The sequence below is a fragment of the Acanthopagrus latus genome, chromosome 19 (assembly GCF_904848185.1).
Source record: "Acanthopagrus latus isolate v.2019 chromosome 19, fAcaLat1.1, whole genome shotgun sequence".
NCBI classification, from domain to species: Eukaryota; Metazoa; Chordata; class Actinopteri; order Spariformes; family Sparidae; genus Acanthopagrus; species Acanthopagrus latus.
The window spans coordinates 17,208,538-17,233,417 of record NC_051057.1 but is presented as its reverse complement, the minus strand read 5'-3'; the positions used below and the strand labels follow the sequence as shown (position 1 = coordinate 17,233,417).

Here is a 24,880-nt window from a genome sequence, read left to right as displayed (position 1 = left end):
GAAGCACTCAAGTAAACAATGTTGAATATCTTGCAGAATCAGTCCCTGGTTCATGTTTGAGACAGATTGTTAACAATATCACAGAACCGAGACTAAAACATGGACTTCTCTGGTGGAAATACAAATGCTCGCAAGAGGTCCACAGGTATCAGCTGAATGTGGTACGCTTCATTACAGTTTCATAATTTAAAAGTCGGGGGAGTTTATGCAACGAAAACCACATATCTCGAACAGAACCTGTCAAGGTGGTTGTGTTTCTTAGTCTTCCTTATATTCTGCTTCTACATACTAAATTAAGATGTACAGTCATGCCATTTCTGGCCTTTGTTACAGAGTTTGTGTTGCTTGCTGACACAGCTAGACAGGGTCAAGGATACATCTGACTCACCTCAGGCCCCCTGCTCTCCCCGGGGACTGGCCTGTCACTCACTTTGTGGTTACGCATCATAGCTGACAGAGGCACAAAGTGAGAGCTCGATGCCGCATCAACAGCAGCAACATCATCACCAAAACCCATCCTTAGCATGACATCTTCCTCCTAGTCCACCACCACCACCACCACCAGGAAAAGGGGGGAAGAAAACAACATATTCACACTGAGAGGCAATAATAAAATGTCATTCAGTGTGAGGTAGGAAGGCCTAAAAATAGGAGATTTGGACATTTACCTTAAAATTCTCCACACTGTGCTGTGGATGTGGAATACCTTGCAATAGAGCTGTTATGCAGTGTGGAAGCCAGACCTGCAAAAGAAACATGATTGTGGTGTAATACTTAATTTCGCAGGGTTTTATTGAGACTGCATCCACACATCCACGCCCTGTGATCCAGTCTAAATGGGTCTCTAAGCTCAGTGAAACAGCGTTGGCTTGGTGTTGCGTATACCCTTTAATTGGTATTAGTTGGATGACATAATAAGCGCACGCATAGAGCTGTTTGACTAAGAGCAAAGGGTTCCTATCATCACTGATCACAGCACTTTGTTCCTTCTGCAGTAAAAACGAATACAGTCACTGAAATACTGTACTGCACCACTTCAGAATACAAATGATGCTGTGGCCAATGCTGACAAGCCAAACTAAGACTTACTACAACTAAGACACATGTATATGTGCATGTTTATGTGTATGTTCATGCAGTATATGTATGATGAAGCTTGTTTTTTTTTTTTTACATTTTTGATGCTACAGAGCAGAAAATTCAGCGACATTCAGCAAGCGCTCGTCCTCACTGTGCCAGGCTGCAACCCATAATTTGGAGAATAAAATGGCAGCTCGCCAAAGACCTGGGTGAAGAGTTCAGAAAATGTTCCATTATATTGTGGTAAGGGTCACAATGAATCCAAAACAAGGATATTTTGCAGAGATGCTTTCCATAAAGCTGCATGTGCTTGATGAGCGGCGGCGCCTAACGCTCATTGTGTTTGGATGAATTTTCTGAAATTCAATGATTTGAAAGAAGCATATATGGCGACATTTTGTTCTATATCCGCACGAACCGTGGCTGAAAATAGAGCACTGTTTCGAGTTTGGATAAATCTGTAACAAAAGAGGTTAACCCTTCATTGATTTCAACAAAGTCTACCTGTCTAGACTTCTTTAGAGTCGACATTGTGCTCAGATGGGCCGAATGCACCAAAAATAATCATCTCAGTTTGAGTTGGCGTACGAGGCGAGCTGCGGCTCAGTCGACCGTGCCTCGGCTCACAGTAGTGGGCGTCTCTCTCTTTCTCCCTCTCACTCATTTTGCTGCATGCTGCCATTTTAACTGTTCCTGAGTGGCAGGCGAGAGGGCGGGGTTGGTAGTGGCGGCCATGATGGTAGAATCGCTACACCCACTCCTGAAGGAGCAGCCTCAACATCAAAGCCAGTTCGCACATTGCACTATGTTGTGGTTCAGGCCAAAAAACGGGGACTTAAGGTTAAAGGACAAAGTATGATGATGCACGGTAAAACACTGGAATTGGAGAATAAAGATACCAATTACGCCCTTCTTACTATTTCACATCATTGCAAAGAAATTCATTCTTATTATTCAAAACAATTTCTAAACTCATCTGGTTTGCAATATTCACGTGTTTAGAATTCAAATACTAGATATAAATGTTGTACGTCAATGTCAGTGATGCATCTATAATATTTCCAGATCTTTTTTTCCCCAGTAAATCATGCATGAATAAACTCTTAACTTTAAATACAAATTAAGAAAATAGTACATGCTGTGAAGACGTGTTGCATGGTACCTCATCCTACAGAAATATAAATCACAATTTTCATAAAGAAAAATAATAAAATCACTCTGTCTTTCCAAAAATGGATAAATGTATTGGCTAACCAAGCCACAACACAAAAAACAGCTTTACAGGCAAAACAGTTTAACAAAATACTGGATCAATAAAAGAATATTTTTTTTAGTTTCACCAACAAACTGCCTGTTGAATGTCATATTTTACATGATAAAACAGATCAAATTCAAAGATTACTTACTGCGCCATGAGAAATAAAATGTCCAAGAAATGTATAAAACTCAAAAAACAATCATGAACCGTACACAGCTCGACTTCCTTGGTGTTACGGGTATGTCACGAATTAGAAGACAAAACAAAAAGAATCCTTCCAAGAGTCATCGTGGGATCAGATGAGCTAAAGCAAACAAACACAAAATTCTCAGGAAAGAAACTTTGTTGTTTTAGAGTTGAAAGGCAAAAGGTGAAGGATATTGTTCTCTAGCCTGACGTCTTGTATCCTTACTGGTAAAATTAAATAAAAAAAGGGTAAGTTTTGCCAACAAATTCATGCCTGTGGTCCCTCAAAGCAGATTGTGTATTATGTGGGTCACATCCATACCCCCGCCTCATTTCCCCACCCCCAACTCGGAAAATTAAAAAGAAAAAAAAAAAAAAAAATGTCTTCCTTGGATGACCAGGATGGCTCCTAACCAACTACATTTGAGGTCAAAGTTCATTATGTCCCCTTGGCAACACCAGGGCAACAAGCTACAGTGTCTAGACAGGTCATGGTATCCCCCCCCCCCCTGCCCAAACCAACCCACCACCCCCTGGCTCTTTCCGGAAGGAGGTGTCAGCAGCAGCCAAGTGCAGGGTAAACAGGGCAGGGGTGGGGGTGGCCTTTGGCCCTCATGAGGTCGGATCAGCACCTCCACCCTCCACTGATCAAAGATGAGGATCCTCCTTGCCAGGGCCTTTGGTCAAAAGGGGGCAGGGTCAGGAGATGAACTCTGCGTTTTCTGTAATCTAGACGTGTCCAGACCCAATTGTCTTCTTTCACAGCCCAAAATGGACCCTTCCGGTGCCGCTGATTACATTAGGGAGGACAGCCTCTTTTCACAGGGGCGCCCGGACAAAAGAGGCGCTTCCGTGCCCCTCGCCATCTGGTCCCAAAATAACAGAAAAGGTCCCAGGAAAGAAGAAGAAGGGGAAAAAAAAAAAAAAAAAAAAAAAAGCCCAGCCAGCACCCAGCCTTAAATGAAAGGAACGCTGTTTGAATAGATGGGATGGCTGGACAGATAAGCAAACATACAGTAAAGCCTCTCACATTGACGCAGAGATTGGAACCCAATCTAAATCAGCAAATAAAGCAGTGTGCAAGGGCTCTGATGAGCAGGTCTGCAAATCATGGAGGGATTTAAGCAGAAATGGAGTTCTGCTGTGCACCAAAGACGAGAACTGTGCCACACGTACGTCATTATTATTGCAAACCATCAATGCCCAGAGGCTCTTCATCAGTTTAAACTCATCCGTGTTGTACCACGTGGATCCAATTGTGATGGAAATAAGAAGAAAAACACTAAAATATGTGATAGTTTTGAGTTTTTAATACAACGCGGTCGATAAAAGGTGGAAATAATTTAAGACGTATAGTACATTATGCATAAACGTGACTAATAAAGCCAAAGTACATCGATTTTTAACTTTGAATTTACTAAATCCACATTGTTGATTGCCCATTAGCAGTATTTACAACCTCATAATCTGCTTGCTGTATGCCAGTCATATCCCCACTGGTTAGTTTTCACCTTGTGTCCAGTCCACCTCAATCCAAGCTGTGCCTCAGTGTTTGGCACATGGTGATCGTTCCTTTTCCATATCAAATAATTTCGCTTTTTTTTCCCTTTTTTTTCCTGTAGCGGATGCAGCTGCTGTTTGGACACACATTATTTTGGCGCTAATTGCAGCTCATGTTGCCTTGAAGACTCCCAGAAATCCAAGTGCTGATTACACGGCCTCTATTATGGCTGAAAAATGCTGCTAACGGCATTCCACATAATAATATTGTTTGCAATTGTGATTAAGTTACCTCAGAGTTTAGATTTTTTTTTTTTTGGTCAAGTATTTAGTATATAGACACTACAGAATAACAGCCCAGCGTTGGTGTAATCAAATGAGGGCACGACTGTTTGAGTTGTCAGTCACCAGGACGTTTCTGCTGTCAACACTGGGACACTTTGACATAATCATCTGTTTTCTTTGTAGAAATGACATTAGATGAATATAAAGCAGCAACTGTCATTAAGATGGGGATCAATCTAATTTCAAATAAAAGGTTCTGGAGTGTTAATAAGAGTAAAAGACCAGTCCAAGAGTCTTCATGTCTCTCTTCTGTAGAGTACGTCCGATCTTAAATCCAGCATGACTATTGTTCGTGTTATAATAACGCGGTCTGTTCACTTCAGCAGCCTCTTTGAGCGTTTACATGTTTAACAGCTACTTCAGGTAAACTACAATGTGTTATACTGTCACAAAATGTATAACTTGGGGCTTTTTGGAGCTCTGTTTTGCCAACGCTGATTATATGCTCTGCTATGCATGGCTTGTTTCTCTCTCACAGTCCACAAGGAAATTTGGTAAATAAACAGCCTCATTAGTGGCAAAGGTGATGCCGCCCTTGATCTTGAATGGTTCTGTCAGGAGAAAGGTGAATGGTGCGGCATGGAGAAATAAAGGAAGATTGAGTAGCCTGCCCATATGGGACTACACCTGCTTCGTTATGAAAACTGGTTTCATAATAAAGCTGAAAATCTAAATTCAGCTCTTGACTGGCACAAGACAAAAAACAAGCACAAAAGAAGCACCGTCCACGAGCACAAAACATATACTATTTGCAGAAAACAGCCACAAATCACTGGGCTCGTTTGCTTTAAGCCTGAATCTAATATTTAAGGATTCTCTAAATCTTGTGTCCCTCTGTCCACCAATCATGAGAAGGGAACCTGAACTATGAACAAATGACACTACAGAATTCATCCTCAAGGTTTCAGATAGACCCGTCATCCTAACTTTAAATGTAGATATGGGAGGGGGGATTTATAAAAATCCAAATTAAAGTATTGCCAGAACAAAGTGATGTTTTAATGAATCATGAGAAACTTGCATATTACTGGTAGAGCGAGGGCATACAGAACATCCAAGGTTTTGATAAAGATTCTCTCATTATCTTGAAAGTGCAGAGCAAAATTATGTAAAGCTGATTTTAAGTACAAGAATTTCATGTAATTTTTAACACCTTGTTTTGAAAATGTGCTTCAGTGTTAAATATACAGCATCCCAGGTGTGTTCTTTTTTTTTTTTTTTTTTTACATTAAAAGGTATTACGTAAAGCAGATGAATAGTTTACATTACAACTTTTTTTCTCTCTACACATCCTAATTTTCCATCTTTCCTCTACCTGCTTCATTACAAATCCCATCCACCTTCAGTCATCTGTTTTTAAAATCAACATTTAAATAAAGTCAGATGGAAATCAAATGCATGAAAATAACGAGAGAAATAACTGCAGTCCCACAGCAAAGGAATGAAATCAGGGAAAGCACCTGAAAATGGCCAAACGGTACAAATAAATAAGCAGATTTTTAAAAATGCACTGAGTGCGAATGACACTCTGCTGGTCTGATTTTTGACAGCTATATCCTGAGATGAGTGGAAATTACTGTAGACTTCAGTGTCTTGAAAGACCTACTTTATACATAACAAGCTCTTCTCATCCCTGCTGTGATGCAGCAACATCCTGCAAGTATTTTACATCAGAATTTTCTCTCTCTTTTTTTTTTTCATCTGTGTCATTTCCAGGAGAAGCAGCTAAAATAAAAACAATATGGAGAGAACAAACTGCAGCAGGTTAGGTGCTGTGATCCGTCTGTTGTTCTTGTGATGAAACTCAAAAATAAGAGGGGTTTTTTTTCCACTCAGCACCAAATAAAACTTCCAAACTTCAGAGATGAGGCTCTATGATGCAGAGGGCTTGGTGGAGTTACGGTCAAACGATGTTATGACATGCATAAACATGGCCTGGACGGTCAGGTACCAAATATACTGGGTGTCCTTTTCTAATGATGCTGCACACTTGCCCCTGCTTTGGCTCCCTACAGCACTGAAAGTCTGACCTCTGAAAGAAAACACACAAACTGGTGTGGCTGATGTTTGCTTTTCTTTGTTCTTTGTTTGCTTGAAGAAAAAACTTTTTGGCCTTGAAATTATTGACAAAAAAATACACACACAAAAAAAAAACAGTTGGAAAAAAAGGCTTGTAGACCAGAAGAGAATACAAAATGCAAGGCAAGTTGAGGCCAAACTGTTTGTGGAGTTCTGTTGAGGTGCAAATGCGGCAAGATGGCAACACGCTGGTGCAAAGAGACTAACGAAGAGACTAGTGCCCAACTGATATGCAGTTTTTGGGGCCGATGCCGATGTTAGGGGGTAAAAAAATTCTGATATTGATACATCAGTCTATATGCACATCATGTTCTTAATAGCTTTAGTATCGGCTGAGATTGATCACATCGATACTAATATATCAGTGATAGGCCAATACTGGTGAAAAATATCATGCAACCGATATAGAATACTATATCGGACCTCTAGAAGACATGTTTGATAAATGTTTTGCTGTGCAGTTACATTTTCCATATGTCCAATATGTTTAAACCAGGGATATCAATAATGTTACTCAAGGCAGCAGTGACCTCCTCTAGATGCTACAGCTTCCAGGGAAACATAACAGAGAGTGAAGAGGGAAGTTAGCATAATACCGAGCTAGTTAGTGATGAAAGTAAAGATTATGATTTTTCATTTTGATCCATTTAGTGATTTTCCCCAATCAACTAAATGATTAATCGACTGATCACATTTCGAATTGGTTGCATTGCTCATCCCCAATGGAGCACGATTAATCATCGGCATTCACCGTGAGTGTGTTTGGCATGAAAACCAACTCCCATAAAGAAACGATTCTTTAAGATGTGCATGAACTAGCAATGGAACTTCTGCCGCTAGGGGTCTCTCAATCAAATCAGTAACAAATGTAGTTTTAACGGCGTTGTGAAGTTGTGTGGGATCATCAGAGTTGTCGTCTTCATTGTTCAACAACCATGATCGCTGATGTAAATCTATCTATGTGAGTCGGGCAGAAAGGTTTACGGACGAGGTAAAGATGGTTATATTCACGTTACATGTAGTTTCATTCGCCCAACATCTTTCCACACTCTCTGACTCTTACAGCAAAAGTCAACCACACAAAATGCACTGTTAGCTTGAATGAAATTATGAATTGATCTGGGTGTGAACATCGTAAATATTTGGGACAGTGTACACAACTCGGTAAAATACATACATAACAAAGGTCACAACAGTTTTTGTCTTTTTCCTTAGGAAAACATTAAACATAATAAACATAATCTTTGAATGTGTGGGAACCATATGAACACCGTAGATATTAGTCAATTATTATTCCCACAGCTGAATATTATCACAATTTTATATTCTCACTTAACTTATTTGAACTTGAGAAACCAGTGCCAACGCTGGCACAAATGTAAAAACTCGCTTTTCTCTGAGCTCAGACAATCTCACACTGACGTCTTACAAACAGAAAACTGTTTTGTATTCATGAACTACTTTTGCTACTTTTTTAAAGCAGGAGGTGTGGTGAAAAAAAAAATAATGCAGAGGAATGAAATTCACAAGCAAACTCCTCATACAGTGCTGCGTATAATCGTACACCGTGTATCTGCATTGCTAAATGTGTGTTCCCAAAATACCCGTAGAGAAATATCTTAGACAGAACGCAACAAAACCAAAACTCTTCCACCAACAGCAGGTCAAGCTACAACATCTGACAAACACCATCCAGTGAAATATTTCCAGAATTTTCTCTGCGATGCTCTGACTTCCTCACTTCTCACCACCGTCTCAGTGAAGACAGCGACACTGAAGGGAGTTCTCCTCTCACTGCTTTCACAAATCAACCAGACTCTCAATCCTGTACGTCATCTACATCCAATTCTTTGTTTGTGAGTAAATAAAAACCTAAAGGAAAAACAGACATTGTTAGGTCCAGCCCACTACTGATTCTGTGTGCATGTGTCTGCTGGGGATTGCACATAACTGGCAGACACCAGCTCGCTTTCACAACTGTGGGATAAGTGATTTGAGTGCGACATATAAAGGGCAGGTGGTGCCAGTCAAGTGAGGTACACAAGCGTGGTCCCAATCTGTAGTTTCTTAGCTCCATAATTAGTTATTTTTCCATAGCAATCTCCAAATTATGTCATCAGGCCTTACAGAGTACTCATTATACACTGCAACAAACAAGCTGGAAATAACACTCAATCCTATGGAGACCTGAGAACTGCGTTCCAGGGAGGGACTCGAGTCGCTGTGTGAAACCAACAAGAACCAACACGACACCTGGCATTTTCCAGCTAAAGTGGGCTGTTGCACACTGCTGAGCACAATGGCAAGACGTGCTTCTTAATTGTGCAGGTTTGAGAGTGCTGAGGGAAATAAAAAAATAAATCACACATATGGTTGTCCATATAGAGGCTTAAAAACCAGCAGGCTTTTTTTTTTATTTTTTTTATTTTTTTTTTTTATTTTGGATTAACACGCATTTATAAATCAAAACAGACATGATCGATGTTTGGACATCTTAAAGAGAGCAAAAACATTTACCGAAAGTTGTTGTGATTTTGCATCAGCTCAAAAAGTCTTAAATGTGAATCATGCGTATTTATAGCAGGTTGCTAGTCTGCGTTTACTTACAGTAATTGCTCACTCCAAAGGCAAAGCCCCACAGCATAAAAATATTTTAAAGCATCCAGGAAAATCAAATTATAAATAAGGAAACAGGGAACGAATATGAGGCAAAGAGAGGTGTCAAATGTGTTTTTAAATAATAGTAAAATTTCTTAAAAAGACTTCTATGTATCCAGAAAATGGATGTTGTTTTGTAAAAAGCACTTTGAGTCGATTAATGTGCTCAGTCCACGTTGGAAAAAGTTCCTAAAATATCACTCGGGTAACAATTTTCCACTCTTCAAAAACTTTTCTCTCGCAGTATGTTTTGATAAGAACTCATCATCTTAACTTCCCCTTTGAAGTAACACCTATTAGTACTCTGTTTTTGCTATAGATCAACTACAACTTGACCCGTTGTAATCTTGGAAATATGAGAAGGCGAAATAACAATAAACAAGAATAATCAGTCAATAATCAATGTAAACGGTGTCTGACATTTGTTGATTATCGATTCACAATGTGAATGAATGAAAAGAAAAACTCGTTGAAGGTGTAGTGATGTCAGGTTATCGTTAACTTTAATGATTTCTGCTGAACTGTTACATTTTTAAAGTTGTCCGCATGCACCTGCAATACAAAAACATTCGAATAAAACCTCACTGTGTTGACCTAAATATCTGCACGAGTCCTTTCTTTTTCCTGACAGAATCGTACATTGTTCTGTTTTCATATTTCTTGGCAACTGGTCTGTGGGCTCATTAGGCTTTTCTAAACATAATGAATAATTTGCTTTTTATTTACCTTTTGCAATATTCAGTCATTAACTGCTCGGACTGAATTCAGTTTCAGGCATTTCATGATGATAGAATTTGTTAGAATTAATAAAGTACACTTTTTGAAACGTGGAGCAAAATGTCAAATTACTGCAACTGTTGGCAACCAAAACAGAAGTTAAGAATATTGGAACACTTTGGGTATTGATGTTGCAACATGAAAGAGGTCTAACACAGTTTAGTTAAGATGAATAACACTTCTAATTGCAACAAGCAAAAGTAAAAAATGGATAAAACTTTAAGAAGCAACGAAAAGGTTTTTTTCAGTGTCCAGAGAGTTCCTGTTAATACTGATTTTTCTTATAAAAATGTTCAAATTTGAAGCGGCTATCGCGTTAGCAGTATGAAGCTCAGATACTTCAATGAAATATTTTTAAAAGAAGTTACTCAAGCTCTTGGGGAGCTCTTGGTACCACGCCTGCACTTCTGAAATAATCCTGCAGTGTCTGCTGTCTCAGAAAAGTGACATGGACCCTGACTTAGAGTCAGTGCAAACATTTTTTAAAGAGGGTAATTAGTTAACAGTTAAACGCAGTAATCACCTAGTGATGAAGATAAAAGGGCTCAAAGGAAAACAAACTGGAAATGGGCTGGTACCATTCACATCACAGTCGGATTCTAGAGGTCATCTGCTAAGTCCTGTTAAGAGCCTCAAAGGGCAAACGTTGAACATTGAGCACTTTTGTGTGAGTGTTTGGAAACGCAGGCAGATTTTAAGCACACAAACATGAAAAATATCAATTTCACATTTGGTTTAACGCTTTCACACTTTGTGTCACTGACACCCAGAGAGAAGGGCTGTGGAAGACAAAACACAGCTCCTGGATAAGGATCATGTTAATGCCTATCAATTAGGATCAAAAAGGGATTAACTGGCATGGTTGCAGCGGTAGGATGGGGGCCCATGCAAAGTCACTGAATACTAGGGGTCACACCCCCGACTTCATTAGGCCTGACCTTTCCACGCCATTGTGTCACAGGAAAGAGACCCTGCAGTCTGTGTTTCCCCTTTACCCATCTTAGATGGCTTATAGAGACTCAAATATGAGACATGCAGAAAAGCTGTTAGAGATCAGTGGAATATGAAATATTCACTTTCAAAGTCCAGGGAGACTTATTAGGTTACTGCAACTTGGTGCAGGTGGGTATTTACTCATCAACCCCCAACCTCGCTGCAAAGGAAATCATTTTTTTTTTTTCTCACCTTAGAGAGGAGTGAGATTTACTAATTAGTCATGGTGCAGCCTCCTCTTGCTATGATGTACCGCGGGGTTGACGAGCTCTAACTCTGACTTGCCGTCTTAATTCACAAAAGGTCAAATGGCAAAGTGAAGCAGGTATTCCAGGTGTGTTAAAATAAGCCCCAATTAGGGAAAAATGCAAGTAGACCCTGAAGTCTCACATATCCAACTTAGAAGGGAACTTTTAGCTAAGCTCTCTAACTGGGAAAGTTTTAATGCCGTGCCATGTTTTTTTTACATATTCATTACATAAAGAGAGAGAAATGAGAACGATTGGGAGAAATACTCGATTTTCAGCATTTAAACAAGTCCACAACTTAAGATTCTACCTACTACTGCCAATCGGGGTTACAAGTAGCCACTGTGATATTGCTTTTACACCTGAGATTTAAAAAAAACAAAAACAAAAACGAAATAGTGAACAAAACTTAAACTAGTTTCTCTTTTGTTACGCTTCTGTTCCGGCATCTTTAGGGTTAAAAAGAACTAAATTTAAAACTGAGCGAACTGTTTTGCTATTCATTCAGCCTGGTTCTCAGAGTACCAGATTACAGTCTGAGCAGATGTTTGAAAGAACAATCACTTTATTGTTCAACTGTACCAAACTGTGGAGAACAGAATTTGATTGATTCCAACTCTAAAATGTGGACCTAGTAAAACAAATATCTGCCAATTTGTCACCACCAGAATGTAATATCGACATCTGGCTGTAAAATCCAGGATTGGCCAATGCTCTGTTGTGCCTATAGGGTTAAAGGACACTTTGTACTTTACGTTCAATTTTTTATACCAAAGCTGAACGAGGTCTGGCCTGCCCAGCAGCCCAGCTAAGAGCAAGGTGGGTTAGATAACTCGCGTTGACCCATTCTTACCAAAAGCAACCCCGGCTTTCATCGATTTTTTTTTAGAAAAAGGTGAAAAAACATTAAAAACTTCATGTAAAAAATAAGCTAAAACATTCAGGTATTGATGAATTTGAGCCTGATATTCTACGGTTTTGTTAGACATCCTGTCTTAGACAAAACTTCTCCCCCTCAAATCTAGCGGGAAGTGTTAAGAACTCAGTGAAAGTTAAGAGTTAAGCAAAATAGCAGGAGTTCATCTCAGGCCAAAAGTTTCCTTCCAGAAAGTGAGTGCTCGTTCAGGCTGCTGTTCAGTTTAAGCAGGCATGCAGCTTTGCACTGCAGTCAAACAGTGGTCACCCAGGCCTACAGCCTTCTTTGTATCGTTCATGAGGGTGTTATAGATGAGCACACTCCATTTAAAAGTCAGTGGTGGATTTGCAGTCAAATTAAAACAGGAAGTATTGCTGGAGCTGTCAGTGTTACGCAGCTGAGTGGGAACGGACATGCTGCATGTGCACATCTTAAGACTGGCTGGGTCAGTGGGAAAAAAAAAAATGCAGACAAACATTAACACAACACTGCAGTCAAAGAAATCAAGTTATTTACTTACCTTTTAGAAAAAAAAGTATTCGAACCATTCACAGTACAGTCATCAAGGCAGCCTTCTCCTAATGAGGGTCTAATATTCATGTGACGTTGATATTGATGTTGTGGCTGCACCTGAAATTAAAACCCTCAGCTCTGTCAGTAAGTCGTGTGTTGTGGTTGTGCTGACGATAAACAAAAGGTCTGTTATCTCCAGGCAAAGATCTTACTGTTGACCCAAGATCAATTTCATACCCCAGAAACTGCGTTCGAGCAGAGGACGAGATGCTTCGCAAAATCCACCCCGATAAACAAGTCACTCATGTTGCCATTCTATCATTAAGGCATCACAAATACAGTCATAAAGGAAATGTACTCAACTGGAACTGATCGGCAAAAATATTACGACTAAACAACGCAAAACAGTACAGCAAATTATCAAAAGCGTTGTAGCATCGTTTAGGAATTGCCATTTAATTCATTCAGCATTTCAAGTCTGACAACAGCTGAAGCAGTTTAAGTTTAAAAGCGTGCATTATTACAATTTAAAACATCCATACTGTCTGGTTCCTAATTAACTTGCAATATGGTGAAGTAGTTGTTTTTTCATATATACAAAAAGGTCAACAGGTATAAATCGCGCGAAAAAAATAAATCAAATCAAAAATAAATAAAGGGCTTGGTAATTTCCGACGTGCCTTCATTCCCTAATGAAACCACAACACATGCACAAACCCAAAGTGCCTTTTCTCTCTCTATTTTCAAGGCAACAGAGCAGAGGGCCAGCTTAATATGTTACTGACAGCCACTGTTGTGTTACGTGGCATCAGAGCGCAGTCTAGCTTTCACACAAGGTCTTAACTTTAGACGAAAAAAGTATTCAGGAGGGTAAAGGTCACCTGAACCTTTGAGTGAGTCAAGTTAGCAGTTCTACATCACAATGTACAGTACTTTTAAATAAATGCTGCGAAGGGTAGATTTTAGCATTTACCATGCATTTACATCCTGTGTAGCTTTGTTTTAAAATATTTAAAGATCGTGTTTAATACTAAGAATTTTTAGTTACTGCAATATATTTACAATATAGAATAAACCCTCCATTATATATCTATTTAATTGCTTTAATTATCATTATGTGTATTATACATTAGGATTAAAAAACATAGTATTATGTTATTAGATTTTAGAATTAGAATGCACATGTGTTACTGCAACGAAAATGGCACCGTGTTTAATTCCACAATATCTGCAAAATGAAGTAATATAAAAAATAGACGCATAATATGATCGCACGAATTAGACACAAAATAGCGACCTGACATTTTAATGTTGTTAATTACTCAACTGAAATATTGAAAAGTGCTCTTTCGTTAAATCATAATTAAAATGCCCGAATCACTTTTTATTAAACGTGCATTTACTGTATTTTTTCATAAGTACTGAAAACATTATTTAACTGCGTTGAGAACTAATTATACCTCAAATAATCACACGGTGAAATTTTCAAATAACAAGATTAAATCATCAAACCCATCGACAAAATATCTTTTCATTGCTTTAGTTTTTTTTTAAATTCACGTACAGGACTTACTCATCACTTTATGTTTTATATTAACTTGTACTTTCTATTTTGGAATGAAAAATACTAATCAACAGCGCAAACTGTGCATCGCAGGCGAAATTTTCACGGCAAACAAATTCACATTTTACTGTTAATATTATACTGCCACAATATATTATTACATGTGTGGAATTAAATTTCTGTTTTGAAATTTTATTTAAATCTTTATTGATGTGCATTGGTAAATTACATTAAATATTCCATCAAAAGCATTGGTGAGGTAGTTAAAAAGGCATGAAAGCAAAATAGTATAATTTCGTAATGAATCAAAACGGTCATCCAAATACAAATTAATTGCGCTGAAATTGGCAAAAAGTACAACATGTAGGTCATAACCCGCAATTTACAAAAGTAATTTCACATGTTCCCGTTTGTTCAATATTATTTTTAAAATCTGTTGCACTGAAAACTTTGTCTGTTGCACAAAGTGGAGCCGTTTTCCAGCAGGTTTTACGCCGTGCGTTCGGATTTCATTTTCTTACAGGCTACATTAGAGTTCATCTCTTTCGCCAGTGCCTAAACCTAAGATGGACGCTGCTGGCTTTGAGCTATCGATAGCTAGGACCAGCGCAGGGTCACAGCTGTGCAGTTGTGCTCTTAGGAGGGAACAGGCAAATGGATCCATGTTTTGGCAGGCTGCCAGGAGACTCCTTAAAATACAGTGAAGGCCTTGATTTAAAATATGCCACACCAATGTCAAAGGAAACTGCGTCATCACGCAGCAGAGGCTGGTGAGATAAACAACCCACCGTTTACGACAGACAATGGCAGGTGCTGCTCTTGTACAGAACAATGCTTTGAAACATGCTCAAATTTTACTCTGTATGTGCACAGAAATAACCCGAGAAATCTTTTCATTACAGCTCAGGCAGCATTAGAGCCCTAGATGAAAGCCTGTTTTCTCCAGACATCATCATGATGTTAGACCTCGTGACTGCTCTGTGGGTGGAGACAACGAGCCAATGGAAAAACAGGATGAAGATTCAGAGCCTTTCTTGCATCAGCATTTTCCAGCTAAGCCTCAAGTGAAAGTTACAAGATCCATATCCATGATTATGTTATGAAGAGATCACAAATCTGTGTTAATAAAAAATGATTGCCGCTGACGAGTGAATGACAGCACTGAATTTGATTAGCCATTCCTCACCATCATATCATGTAGAATTGGCATTGCAAGCCAGAGCTCAACCTCTGTAAACACTGGTCTTTGCGGCGGGCAGCTATTTCCCTCAGGCAATCACATTCACTCACTGAAGCACCTTAAAGCATTCCTAGAATTGCTTTTCTCAACTTTTAACGTGCCCAAATGAGCTGTAATGAACAGGTCAACACAGATCTTACCATTCGGGCAGACATGCTCCAGCGTCGAAGACATGAAGGTATGACAGGCTGCAAGAAACCAGGGATCCTGTGGAAAAGACAGGAAAAGAAAACATCAAACAACAGTTCTCCTTGGTGATAGTGAAGACACAAATTAAGTTGTCACAAACAGGGAAAATAAACAGAAAGTAAACGAAAGCAAAAAGCATTTAATCAGGCATTATCAAGTGAGTTTTGTTTATAATACTGCTGACTTAAAGCACATTGAAGCTTAATTTGTGGATGAAAAGTTACAGCAAATAATATCAAATTAATTAAAAAAGTATCGCTGAAACTATTTGAAAGCAAATAATTGTAAAACTTGTTTAAAAAGTATAAGCTGTAGTCATTTGTTAGAAAATTTACTTTAAACAGATTATATGAAAATTCACTCAGAATTATGGTCACAACTACATATAACAAATTATCACAAACACTGAATAAAGTGCTCTACTGTATGCACAGCTAACTACGATGTTAAATGTATATAAATCATATCAATATTGGAAGCCAAACCGTCAAGAAAAACATAATCTGAGCCAGAACTGTATATTTCGCAGATCAGTCTACAATTAGAAGTTGCAAAAAGTCGCCCAAAGAGAAATTCTTGATCCTGAAACTCTGCTCTCCACTTATTTTTTTCTTACCTCTCTAATTGCAATTCCACTCATATTTTGCCAGACACACTGGATCAGGTTTGGGACAGGCCTGCAAAGATACCGCATGTTTCAAGTGTGTCTGTACGCTCCAGTGAAAACATAATCAACAAGAACTCAAAAACCATTAAGCAGTATGACAGGACGAGACTAAAGGAGCTGTCTGGGTTAGCGGACGAGTATGCACTAAGTAGGTGATAATGAAGAGATCTGTCCAGGCTGGTCACTGATATGGCAAACTGATAAACATCACAGACTCACTGAGTGAAAGTAACTTGTAATGACTGAGGCTAGGAGCACTTTTAGAAGTTAATATCGCCTCTCCCTCCCTCGCTGAAGAGAGAAGGCTGTGAAAAACAATATTGCGGCTCCTTTGACTTTTCAAAAACACACATCTCACTGCTCGGTGCAATATATGATTTTTTTAAACGTGTAAAAAATTCATTTAAAATCTTTCCTCCACCTCAATCCACTAAACGGCAGGTTGCGGTTTACAGAACTGAACCCTCTGCGAAAATAAGAGGCTTATCATCTCTTACGTTATCATTCTATCATGATGGTATTAAGATAAGTTTCACTGGCTGTTATTACAGCACTTAACTGAGTCTAATGCAACAAAGCTGTAAAGAAAAAAGGCGATAATAAAATGCAACTTGTTACATTTAATTAGCTGACGTTGTAGCTAATGTGTTTGGCAGTCAGTGGTAAGTCCAAAATTAAAAGAATATGCTCATTTATGCAGCGATATAAACATGTTTTTACAGCTGCTATTATCATTATCAAAATTATTCATACATTATTTCTGATCGCATAAAATGACACTCATACTCACACTATTGGCTTCACAATGTGTTAAGCAACATGTAAAGAAATGCTCAAGAATTACAGCTAATAGATTCTATTTTTTACTATTTTCAAGATGCATGTAAGATGTTGTAGCCAAGAAACCTTCCGTACGTATGGTTAGTTGTGACATGAAGCACGAAATGATTATAAAAATATAAGATGTAAATTATAGAGACAGAGACATTATGGTTGCTCAACACATTTTGGGAAACCCTGGAAGCTTTTGGCACCCACTGGCAGTGATGAATCAGACAAAATGGCTACCAAGGGTCCCGACAACAGATAGAAACGTGCTGGTAGAAAAACAACTAAGAAGCTTCCATCAAGTCAAGAATTACATTATCAACAACACTGGAACTGTCTTGTTACCAGACAGCGTCAACCCAAAAATGGTGACTAACCGTTTGACCAGCGATTAAATAAACATCCAATCGATTAAACACATCTAAGTTTGAAAAACCTGTTAAAGAGTTAACACTCGCTGTCTCTTCTGTGTGCATGACATTTTTGAGCAGCTGTGTTCTGTGTAATTGAAGTACAATGCTTCACGGTTCCTTCACATGTTTTTTTTTTTCTTCTGCTCACATCAATTCATATGCGTCATGGGTAACAACAACAATGCTATAGCAGCCATCTTGCCCAGAAAAGAGCAGAAGCTGGGAGGAGGGAGGAAAGGCTTCCCCAAGTCATATGACCGAACTGTCTGCAGACAACTGCAGTGACAGAGCAAAAGCGTCTAGACGATTCTGAGGCTGCAGCAGATGCATATGCACTCTCGCAGCACAACTTACTTTGACCTACACATTGTTTTGTTTTTGTTTTAAACAAATCCATCCGGATCTACATTTCTGCACAACGAGATGCAAAAGCTCATCGGTTTGGGTAGGACATAGCACGACAGCTAACACCTTCGAAAGTGCAGATGAGAATTGCCTCAAACTGACTTATCGTGGAAGATCGCAACATTTCAAAATACATCAAATATGCCAGGATGAGCCTCTGAGAATGTGTCAGAAAACAATGCACAAAACATCAAGATCATATTCATTTAAAGTGATGATGCAGCCATATTGAAATTACAGTTCAATATCTATGTTGTAGCTACATGCTGATATAGACTGTAATAAAGCAGACACTTGATGTGATGTCATCAAAAATGTTTTGACGAACTTTGAAGCTACTTTGTGGGAACTTTGAGGCAGATGAGGAAAATATCTAGAGTCGCAAGCGACTCAAAACATTTTCAAAATTGTTGAATTTGCTATGCCAATAAATGCAACGGTGTGATCAACCCTACTAAAACCAGGCAGCACCACCCCACAACACTGACACACTTCAAAAAGTTACCACACTGCTGCTGTCTCAGCCTTCAGTGTGCACAGAAACCAACCTTTTCCTGAGCTGGTGCTGGCTGCCTTCTGGTTGGTGCACTCCTCCTGAACTCGGGGAGAACCAGGGCTGATCCCCTGCAGAGCATAAACAAGGACAGAAGAAGAAGAAGAAGAAGAACACTTCATAAAAAAAAGGAAGCATATCAGCTCACCAAGGGGGAGAGGGGGGTCAACATTGATTAGTTTAGATTGGTGCAATTAGCACGTGTGCATGGACGAGGTATTGTTTGCTGCTTTGTGATTATAAATTGTGATGGTGGTGCAGCTTAAAGGGTTAAAAGAATAAAGAGATAGAGAAAGAAAGAGAGAGAGAGAACTGCTCGAGTCCACAGGAGACAGGTTCCCCCCTCAGGTGTCTGCTGAGTAACAGGTAGCTTAAGCGCGCGTGGGGTTAATCAACAACCTCACGTCAGCAAAGGTGCGTCACCTGCGCATCCTCCTGAAGTAGTGTGAATGAGGTCAAGCCTCCAAAACAATGTAGCTAGCGTGAAAATCCGCAAGAAATGATAAAAACACACGCCACACTGAGACTTATCCAGCGGTGAACATCACTACAGCTGGAGACGACATTTAGGATAATCTGAATTATTAGCTCGGATGTCGTTTTTTCCCCTCTTCATTAAAAACGCACACAAATAAACGCATTATTTGAACATTTTTTTTAAGCTAATGTGCAACGCTGCAGCATCCAACACTCATCCCAGCGCCTGCCTTACCTGCCCGTGCATAAAGAGCTTGTCTGCTGACAGACTGCAGGAGAAAAAACTTTCACAGCGTTTATGGTTAAAAAAAAAATAAAATAAATATTCTTCTGGCTCAGCGTGGCGACTCGTGGGCGAAGGCGTCTTTGAGGAGGAGGAAGGAAGGAACACACAAAAAAATCCCATTTCCACCAGGCGGCTCGCTCGTAAATGTGCAAAGAGATGTAAAAAACTCCATCTCCAATTTTATCAATTTCAGACAGACTCCAGACAGTCTCCAAGCGGTTACGTGCCTGCTTGTCCTGCGCGTGCACGTCGAATGGCGCGGGAAGCGGTGATAACAGATCCAAGAGTGACAGCGCAGGCGGCCAATGGGGTTCGAGGAGATGTACACAGCGGCCAATCAGAATGCGCGATGAGTGTGGAAGAAGGAAAAAAAAAAAACATCCCTCCTCCTCTTCCTCCTCAGCCGTCTGTTGACAGTGCACTGAATAAAACAACAGTCTGAGTTAAGCAGTTCATTGCACTGAGATGTGGGTCACTGACTGCAGTTTATTCACTCTGGGAATATTAGAGAAGCTTTCGTCACAGATTAATATTATTGCCTCAGACATGTACATACATCACACAATTAACATCACGTGGGCTTGATGCAATTAACCATATTAATCCGAATTTTCCATTTTCCACCTGCTCTATAGATTTATACCTTATTATATGTGCCATATAAAAGCAAATAAATATGACCTGAGGTTGTAAAGTCAACAGACAGGTTCCCCTTTTGCCCTGTGACTGGTGCCATTTGTTTTAAATATGAGGCAGCAGCTACAGTTGCCAGCAATGGCGGCAGCCATTGTGTAAAAACATGCAATACTTTGCTGCACATCACTGCAGGACTCGTCACATTTAAGAAGGCTTCATAAATATCGACTGATATGTGTGAATACATAGATAGATAGATAGATAGATAGATAGATAGATAGATAGATAGATAGCGGTGTATATAATGGTATATGGTGCAAGCAAGGTGTCGGATTGTCTGTGGATATCGAAGACAAACTGGGTTTTTTGTCTGAATAGATGCTCAGAATGGATATTCTAATCCCTGACCACTGTTCACTGAAAGGTATAAGATTCAAAGCTACAGTCTCCCATGTGGTTTTGAAACAGACATCCACAAATCTGCTAAATCTTCCCATTGGACTATGTTAGGCTAATATTTCTTGGTATGGTCATATTCCTTCATCCGTCCCTCATTACAAGAACTGCTTCAACTCAGACACCAAATCAGCCTCAAAAGGTTTCAGACAGAGTTAGTCTGCCGATAAATACAACACACAATGACTTAAAAAAAAATGAATTGGCTGCATTTCTTTCATTTACAAAATAATATATTGCAGGCCTATTCACGCCCACTCCACAGCTTCAGTATCACATTCTCAAGACAGTTGCTGATCCTTGTGAACTGACAGCAAAAATGTATTGTCTCGCACAAAACAACTTCCAAGTTGGATTTAAGCTCTGCCAAAGAATACACAAGGCGTACAGACAAGTTTGTTGTAAAGAACCTCTGTCCTTCGGATGGAAAATAACAAGTCTTGTCTCCTTCGGCTTTGCACCCTTTAATTTGCATTGTTATGGAAAACCGCTGGATTTGGACAGGGCACAGAATCATTGAGGTCACCATAATAGAGTGTGACAGCTCCTCTTTTCACATCTATTTGGAAGTAAAATCAAAATTCCTGGGAAAGTGAATCAAGGGAGCATGGACATATCTCATACAGCTTTGGAAAAATCTGTTAGGAGTGATTTTTTTTTTTATATGTATATGATTTCGTTTTAATTAATAAGGTAAGAATTGCACCTGCAATCATTTCAAGGAGAAAAACTGGCTATGTGTGCTTGTGCATGTACATTTAACATGAATATGTTGGGCCAATGCCATTTAAATTATACACTTCTATTATATTTGACTGATTACCTTGAATGTGGCATCAGCTACTGTGCGTGACATATAAGGAAGTGTCTGGGAGCTTGTGGATAAATTGCCTTTCACGTTACTTTGAAAGAAAAAGGGGAAAACATTTGCCAACTCAACATCTTGTCTGTACAATCCCCACAGTCCATTAGAATTCACAGACTGTCTTTCACAAGGAAAGCCCCTTTACGCTTTCTCAAATTAAAAATCTCACGGCTGATCCCCTCCATCGCCCTGGCTTTCAGATATTGACCTTGTGATGCTACAAAATAGCTTCTTCCTCACTGCGGGACCCCATAATGAGCCAATACAATGAGGCTCCAGTTCACTGCTCACCTCTCTTTGGTGTCTCTCGGGGTCTTTGTTGACGTTTGTCAGCCCAGGAGGAATTTGGGCGTTAGGATTCTGCTGTAGTCTCGCTGCAGACTCAGACAACAACTTTGACTCTCAGACTTAAGCAAGAAAAAGGAAAAACTTGGTCAGAGATAAAAAAAAAAAAAAAAAAGCTTCAACCTTACAGGGAAGAAAAATCAAAGGAGTGACTTGAATAAAGATTAAGCGCCATTTTGAATTTCAGCCAAATTGAGTGAAGGTTTGGATGGGACAAGCATTTAGACATTTTGGCATTCAAAGCACTAAAATTGGGAACCAAGCATGGTCATATTCTTTCAAACTTTGACCAATGTTCAGGCTCTGATACATGCAAAGATGTTCTGTGCAATCAAAAATGGCCTCCAATGGTAAAGAAAGGTGGGACTGGTCATATACAAATGCTTAAAATATGTCTCATCTTCTCTCCCATCATCTTGCCAACCCTGCATGATGACGATCCCAACTAGGGCTGTCATGACGTCAGATTTAATAACATGATTATCGTGGCCAAACAATTTCACGATAACGATATTATGATGATATATATAGAAAAACAAATGCTAGTATTAACGTCTATCTTTAACTTTTGTTTAATAATCAGGTCCTGGCACTGTTGAAATATGTTTGTATTGTAATTATATCATGAAAATCAATGTTTTCGCCATATGATTTATCTCCTCAGTTTTAATCTCTTGACATTCTGCAACACCTGCACATTTTATACTAATAAACCCTAATGATGACATGTCCCACAAGCTTCACAATGCTATCCTTGTAACCTAGTGTTTATTTAGCCTGATTACACCTCCTAAAGCAAACTGACGCCAGTACATTTTCTATTATTTTCCGATGTCCATCTCAATAAATCATAAAGCAAATATAAAAACGTTCCCTTTTACACATAGCAGCTCACCAGGATGCCAGGATTAGTCACATTGGTATAATCATGTGTGCATAATTAGCATGGAGTACAATGCAATATGCAATAAGGATGTTGTATTTATTTAATGATATGATCTTTGTTTTTCATGATTTACTCAGAATTACAACAAGGGCCATGCCAAACTGGAGTGCAAAGCAATTACTATATGTAGAAAATTTAAACTTGTAAGATAATATTTTAAATTCATAGATATCTTAAGGTCCACTAACCCTTCTTATAGAGATATAATTGTTTAAGGGAATGCATCTATTCTGATTAAATTAAGCCTATTTGTGAGGCACGTGTTAATGGATCGATTATATGATCAATGCAACAGTTCAATCAACATCTTTTCCACCACAAACACATGTACAAGGACTTCATGTAGTTAAGATACAAGTCATATTTATAATGGTCAGCCAGTGTGTTGACTTGACCTGTCAGACAGCTCGTCTTTTGTGCAGCAACCCGCTCGGAGGAGCCTGGGCTCTCCCTCCCACAATGCATCATCGCTGCAAGCACAGCACTGCCATGTTTGTACCCTGACCGTGGCTGGGAATCGTTGCCGCATAGGAAGTGTTGCCTTGTCATTTTCAGGCTAAATACCGTCGTAATGGTGAAACACTGAAGATTAAATGCACCCTTAAGTTTTGTAGCCAGAGTCGAAGCGGGACGCGCCTTGCACCATGTCAGCCAACGCTCAGGGTGAGTGGAGTCAACAGCTTTTGTCGACAGTGCTAGCAGTGTTAGCTCAATAGCTAAGTTGGCTAACGGTGCTAGCTACTGTTAACAGCTGGTTACATGCGGCTACATTGATGGTAGGCCACACAGTGCACCTCAGCTATGGTGGCTGAATTCGCTTTTCCCCGAACAAACAATCGGTGGCCACTTACGTTTTCACACTGTTGTCGATAAACGAAATTATTTTCTGTCAAACGGTTGTGGCCTTTTGGCTATTAGCTTGGGCTACGTCATACCTGTGATATAGCCTAGCGTCATCAGCGACATTTATGAGCGGTTAAATTCGCTGAATGATATAGACAAGCAACACGCCAACCGATGAAGTCTGGGCCATGTTGAGGGACAATGCACGCTTTTAATATTCCAGGCAACATTTCCCACTTGAGTTTGTTTGTAGCAGCGTCAGTAGCTGGTGAATGTATACACGTAGCTAGCAGGTTAGCTAGCTTGTACCTAAATGGTGTAGCTAACAGTGTTCCCTAATTCAATTACTGAGAGGCGTTGATGTAATTCTAGCGTCCTGTTTGGCATGTTGGGATCACTCTTGACATGTTAAGTTGCTAACATGATGTATTAAAGTGAAAAGTAGGTCCACAGTGTCAGTTGCTTGGGCACAAATGCAAGCTAACGTTAGCCGCCGCAATATGGCTAACAGGGGCTATGCTTGACTTCGCAATCGTTATGAAAGAACACGCAGTTCATTGGCAGCCGTACAAAACTTACCTGTTAGTCAGTGAGTGTTGTTTTTTTTTAATATCATGGCCTTGTGGCCAGGGTTGGGGCTGTCACAGAATTCGAATCTGTGTACTATGGGCGCCAATATGACGCAGTTTACAGTGTGTACTCATTCCCACATCTGCTGTGATTTGGATTTGACCACTCAGCATGTCAGAGATATTCAGAGTATCACGTTATATAGGTGGCCCGAGGTGGTGGTATACATGCATCAGGCCTGTAAACACATGAGCATATCTAACGTGGCAGTTCTGTGGTAGGGTAGATTTAACTTGTAAGTTCCCAGAAGCCGGATCCCAAAGCCTGGACCTCTTCAGTAAATGTGTCAGAATCATTGTTTAGTAGTTGAATAAATTCAAACAGAATTTTAATATTTACCATATAAATAAGGTAAAAATGAAAACTGAAATAACTATATTTTCCACAACTGAATAAACAAGCTGTTCTCAGAGGAAAGTAAGGTCCCCAGAACACTGAAGTTAGAAAGGTGGCAGGGTCTGCTGCATATAAACAAAGTAAAACTGCATGCAGTTGTTGTCCTTTAACGTCAGTTTGTTTACAAAATTGTATTCAGTCACAAACATGAAGAGTTTGTTTATTTAGTTTGATCAGGCATACAAAAGAATCTATGATGATTAGAATTTTCTCCCCATGCACCTTTAAACAAACTGGCTGATGAAAAAACAGACAGCAATTTTTACAAATTCGTGCATCAGAAGGCTGCATATCCTAGCCTTTTCTGCAATTAAGGGACAAATCAGCGTCCATATGTTTGGTCTTAGTATGCCCTGAGAGACGGCCAGTGCAGAGCCTTAAGTTTGACCAACAAATCTAGATCGAAGTGTTTGCCAGATTCACAACCTCATCTTAAAGGCTGAATGTGCTAAAAATGTACAGTTTCATACAAAAATAATCCATCTCAATATGGCAACTGTGGTCTGAAAGTGAGCACTGCTGGGGATGCTGGAACATATTGTGACATCTTGCAGCAGCAGAAAAGCACAGGTGTAAACAATGAAATTA

General features: G+C 39.4%; 2 protein-coding genes across 14 annotated transcripts in view; one reads left to right on the top strand and one right to left on the bottom strand.

Annotated features, from left to right (window-relative positions):
* The window catches only part of LOC119008276, a 29,468-nt gene extending 5,500 nt beyond the window's left edge, over positions 1-23,968 (bottom strand). For 4 of the 9 annotated variants that reach the window (XM_037078370.1, XM_037078369.1, XM_037078372.1 and 1 more), the window contains exons 1-5: positions 18,561-18,755; positions 18,408-18,475; positions 15,498-15,564; positions 669-743; positions 389-538 (exon numbers count right to left, since the gene is read on the bottom strand). In XM_037078370.1, the coding sequence (XP_036934265.1) occupies positions 389-538; positions 669-743; positions 15,498-15,564; positions 18,408-18,475; positions 18,561-18,584 (384 nt within the window). In that variant the 5' untranslated portion in view covers positions 18,585-18,755. Of the gene's footprint in view, positions 1-388; positions 539-668; positions 744-12,202; positions 12,482-12,560; positions 12,671-15,497; positions 15,565-16,162; positions 16,224-18,407; positions 18,484-18,560; positions 18,756-19,124; positions 19,597-21,423; positions 21,540-23,845 lie in introns of those variants that run through there. The other 5 variants (XR_005071381.1, XR_005071378.1, XR_005071379.1 and 2 more) reach the window with 5 other exon arrangements.
* Positions 22,842-24,880, top strand: part of rbm33a (RNA binding motif protein 33a) — a 28,543-nt gene continuing 26,504 nt past the window's right edge. For 3 of the 5 annotated variants that reach the window (XM_037078366.1, XM_037078367.1, XM_037078365.1), the window contains exon 1: positions 22,844-23,086. In XM_037078366.1, coding sequence (XP_036934261.1) covers positions 23,068-23,086 — 19 coding nt within the window. In that variant the 5' untranslated portion in view covers positions 22,844-23,067. Of the gene's footprint in view, positions 23,087-24,880 lie in introns of all 5 variants that reach the window. The other 2 variants (XR_005071376.1, XR_005071377.1) reach the window with 1 other exon arrangement.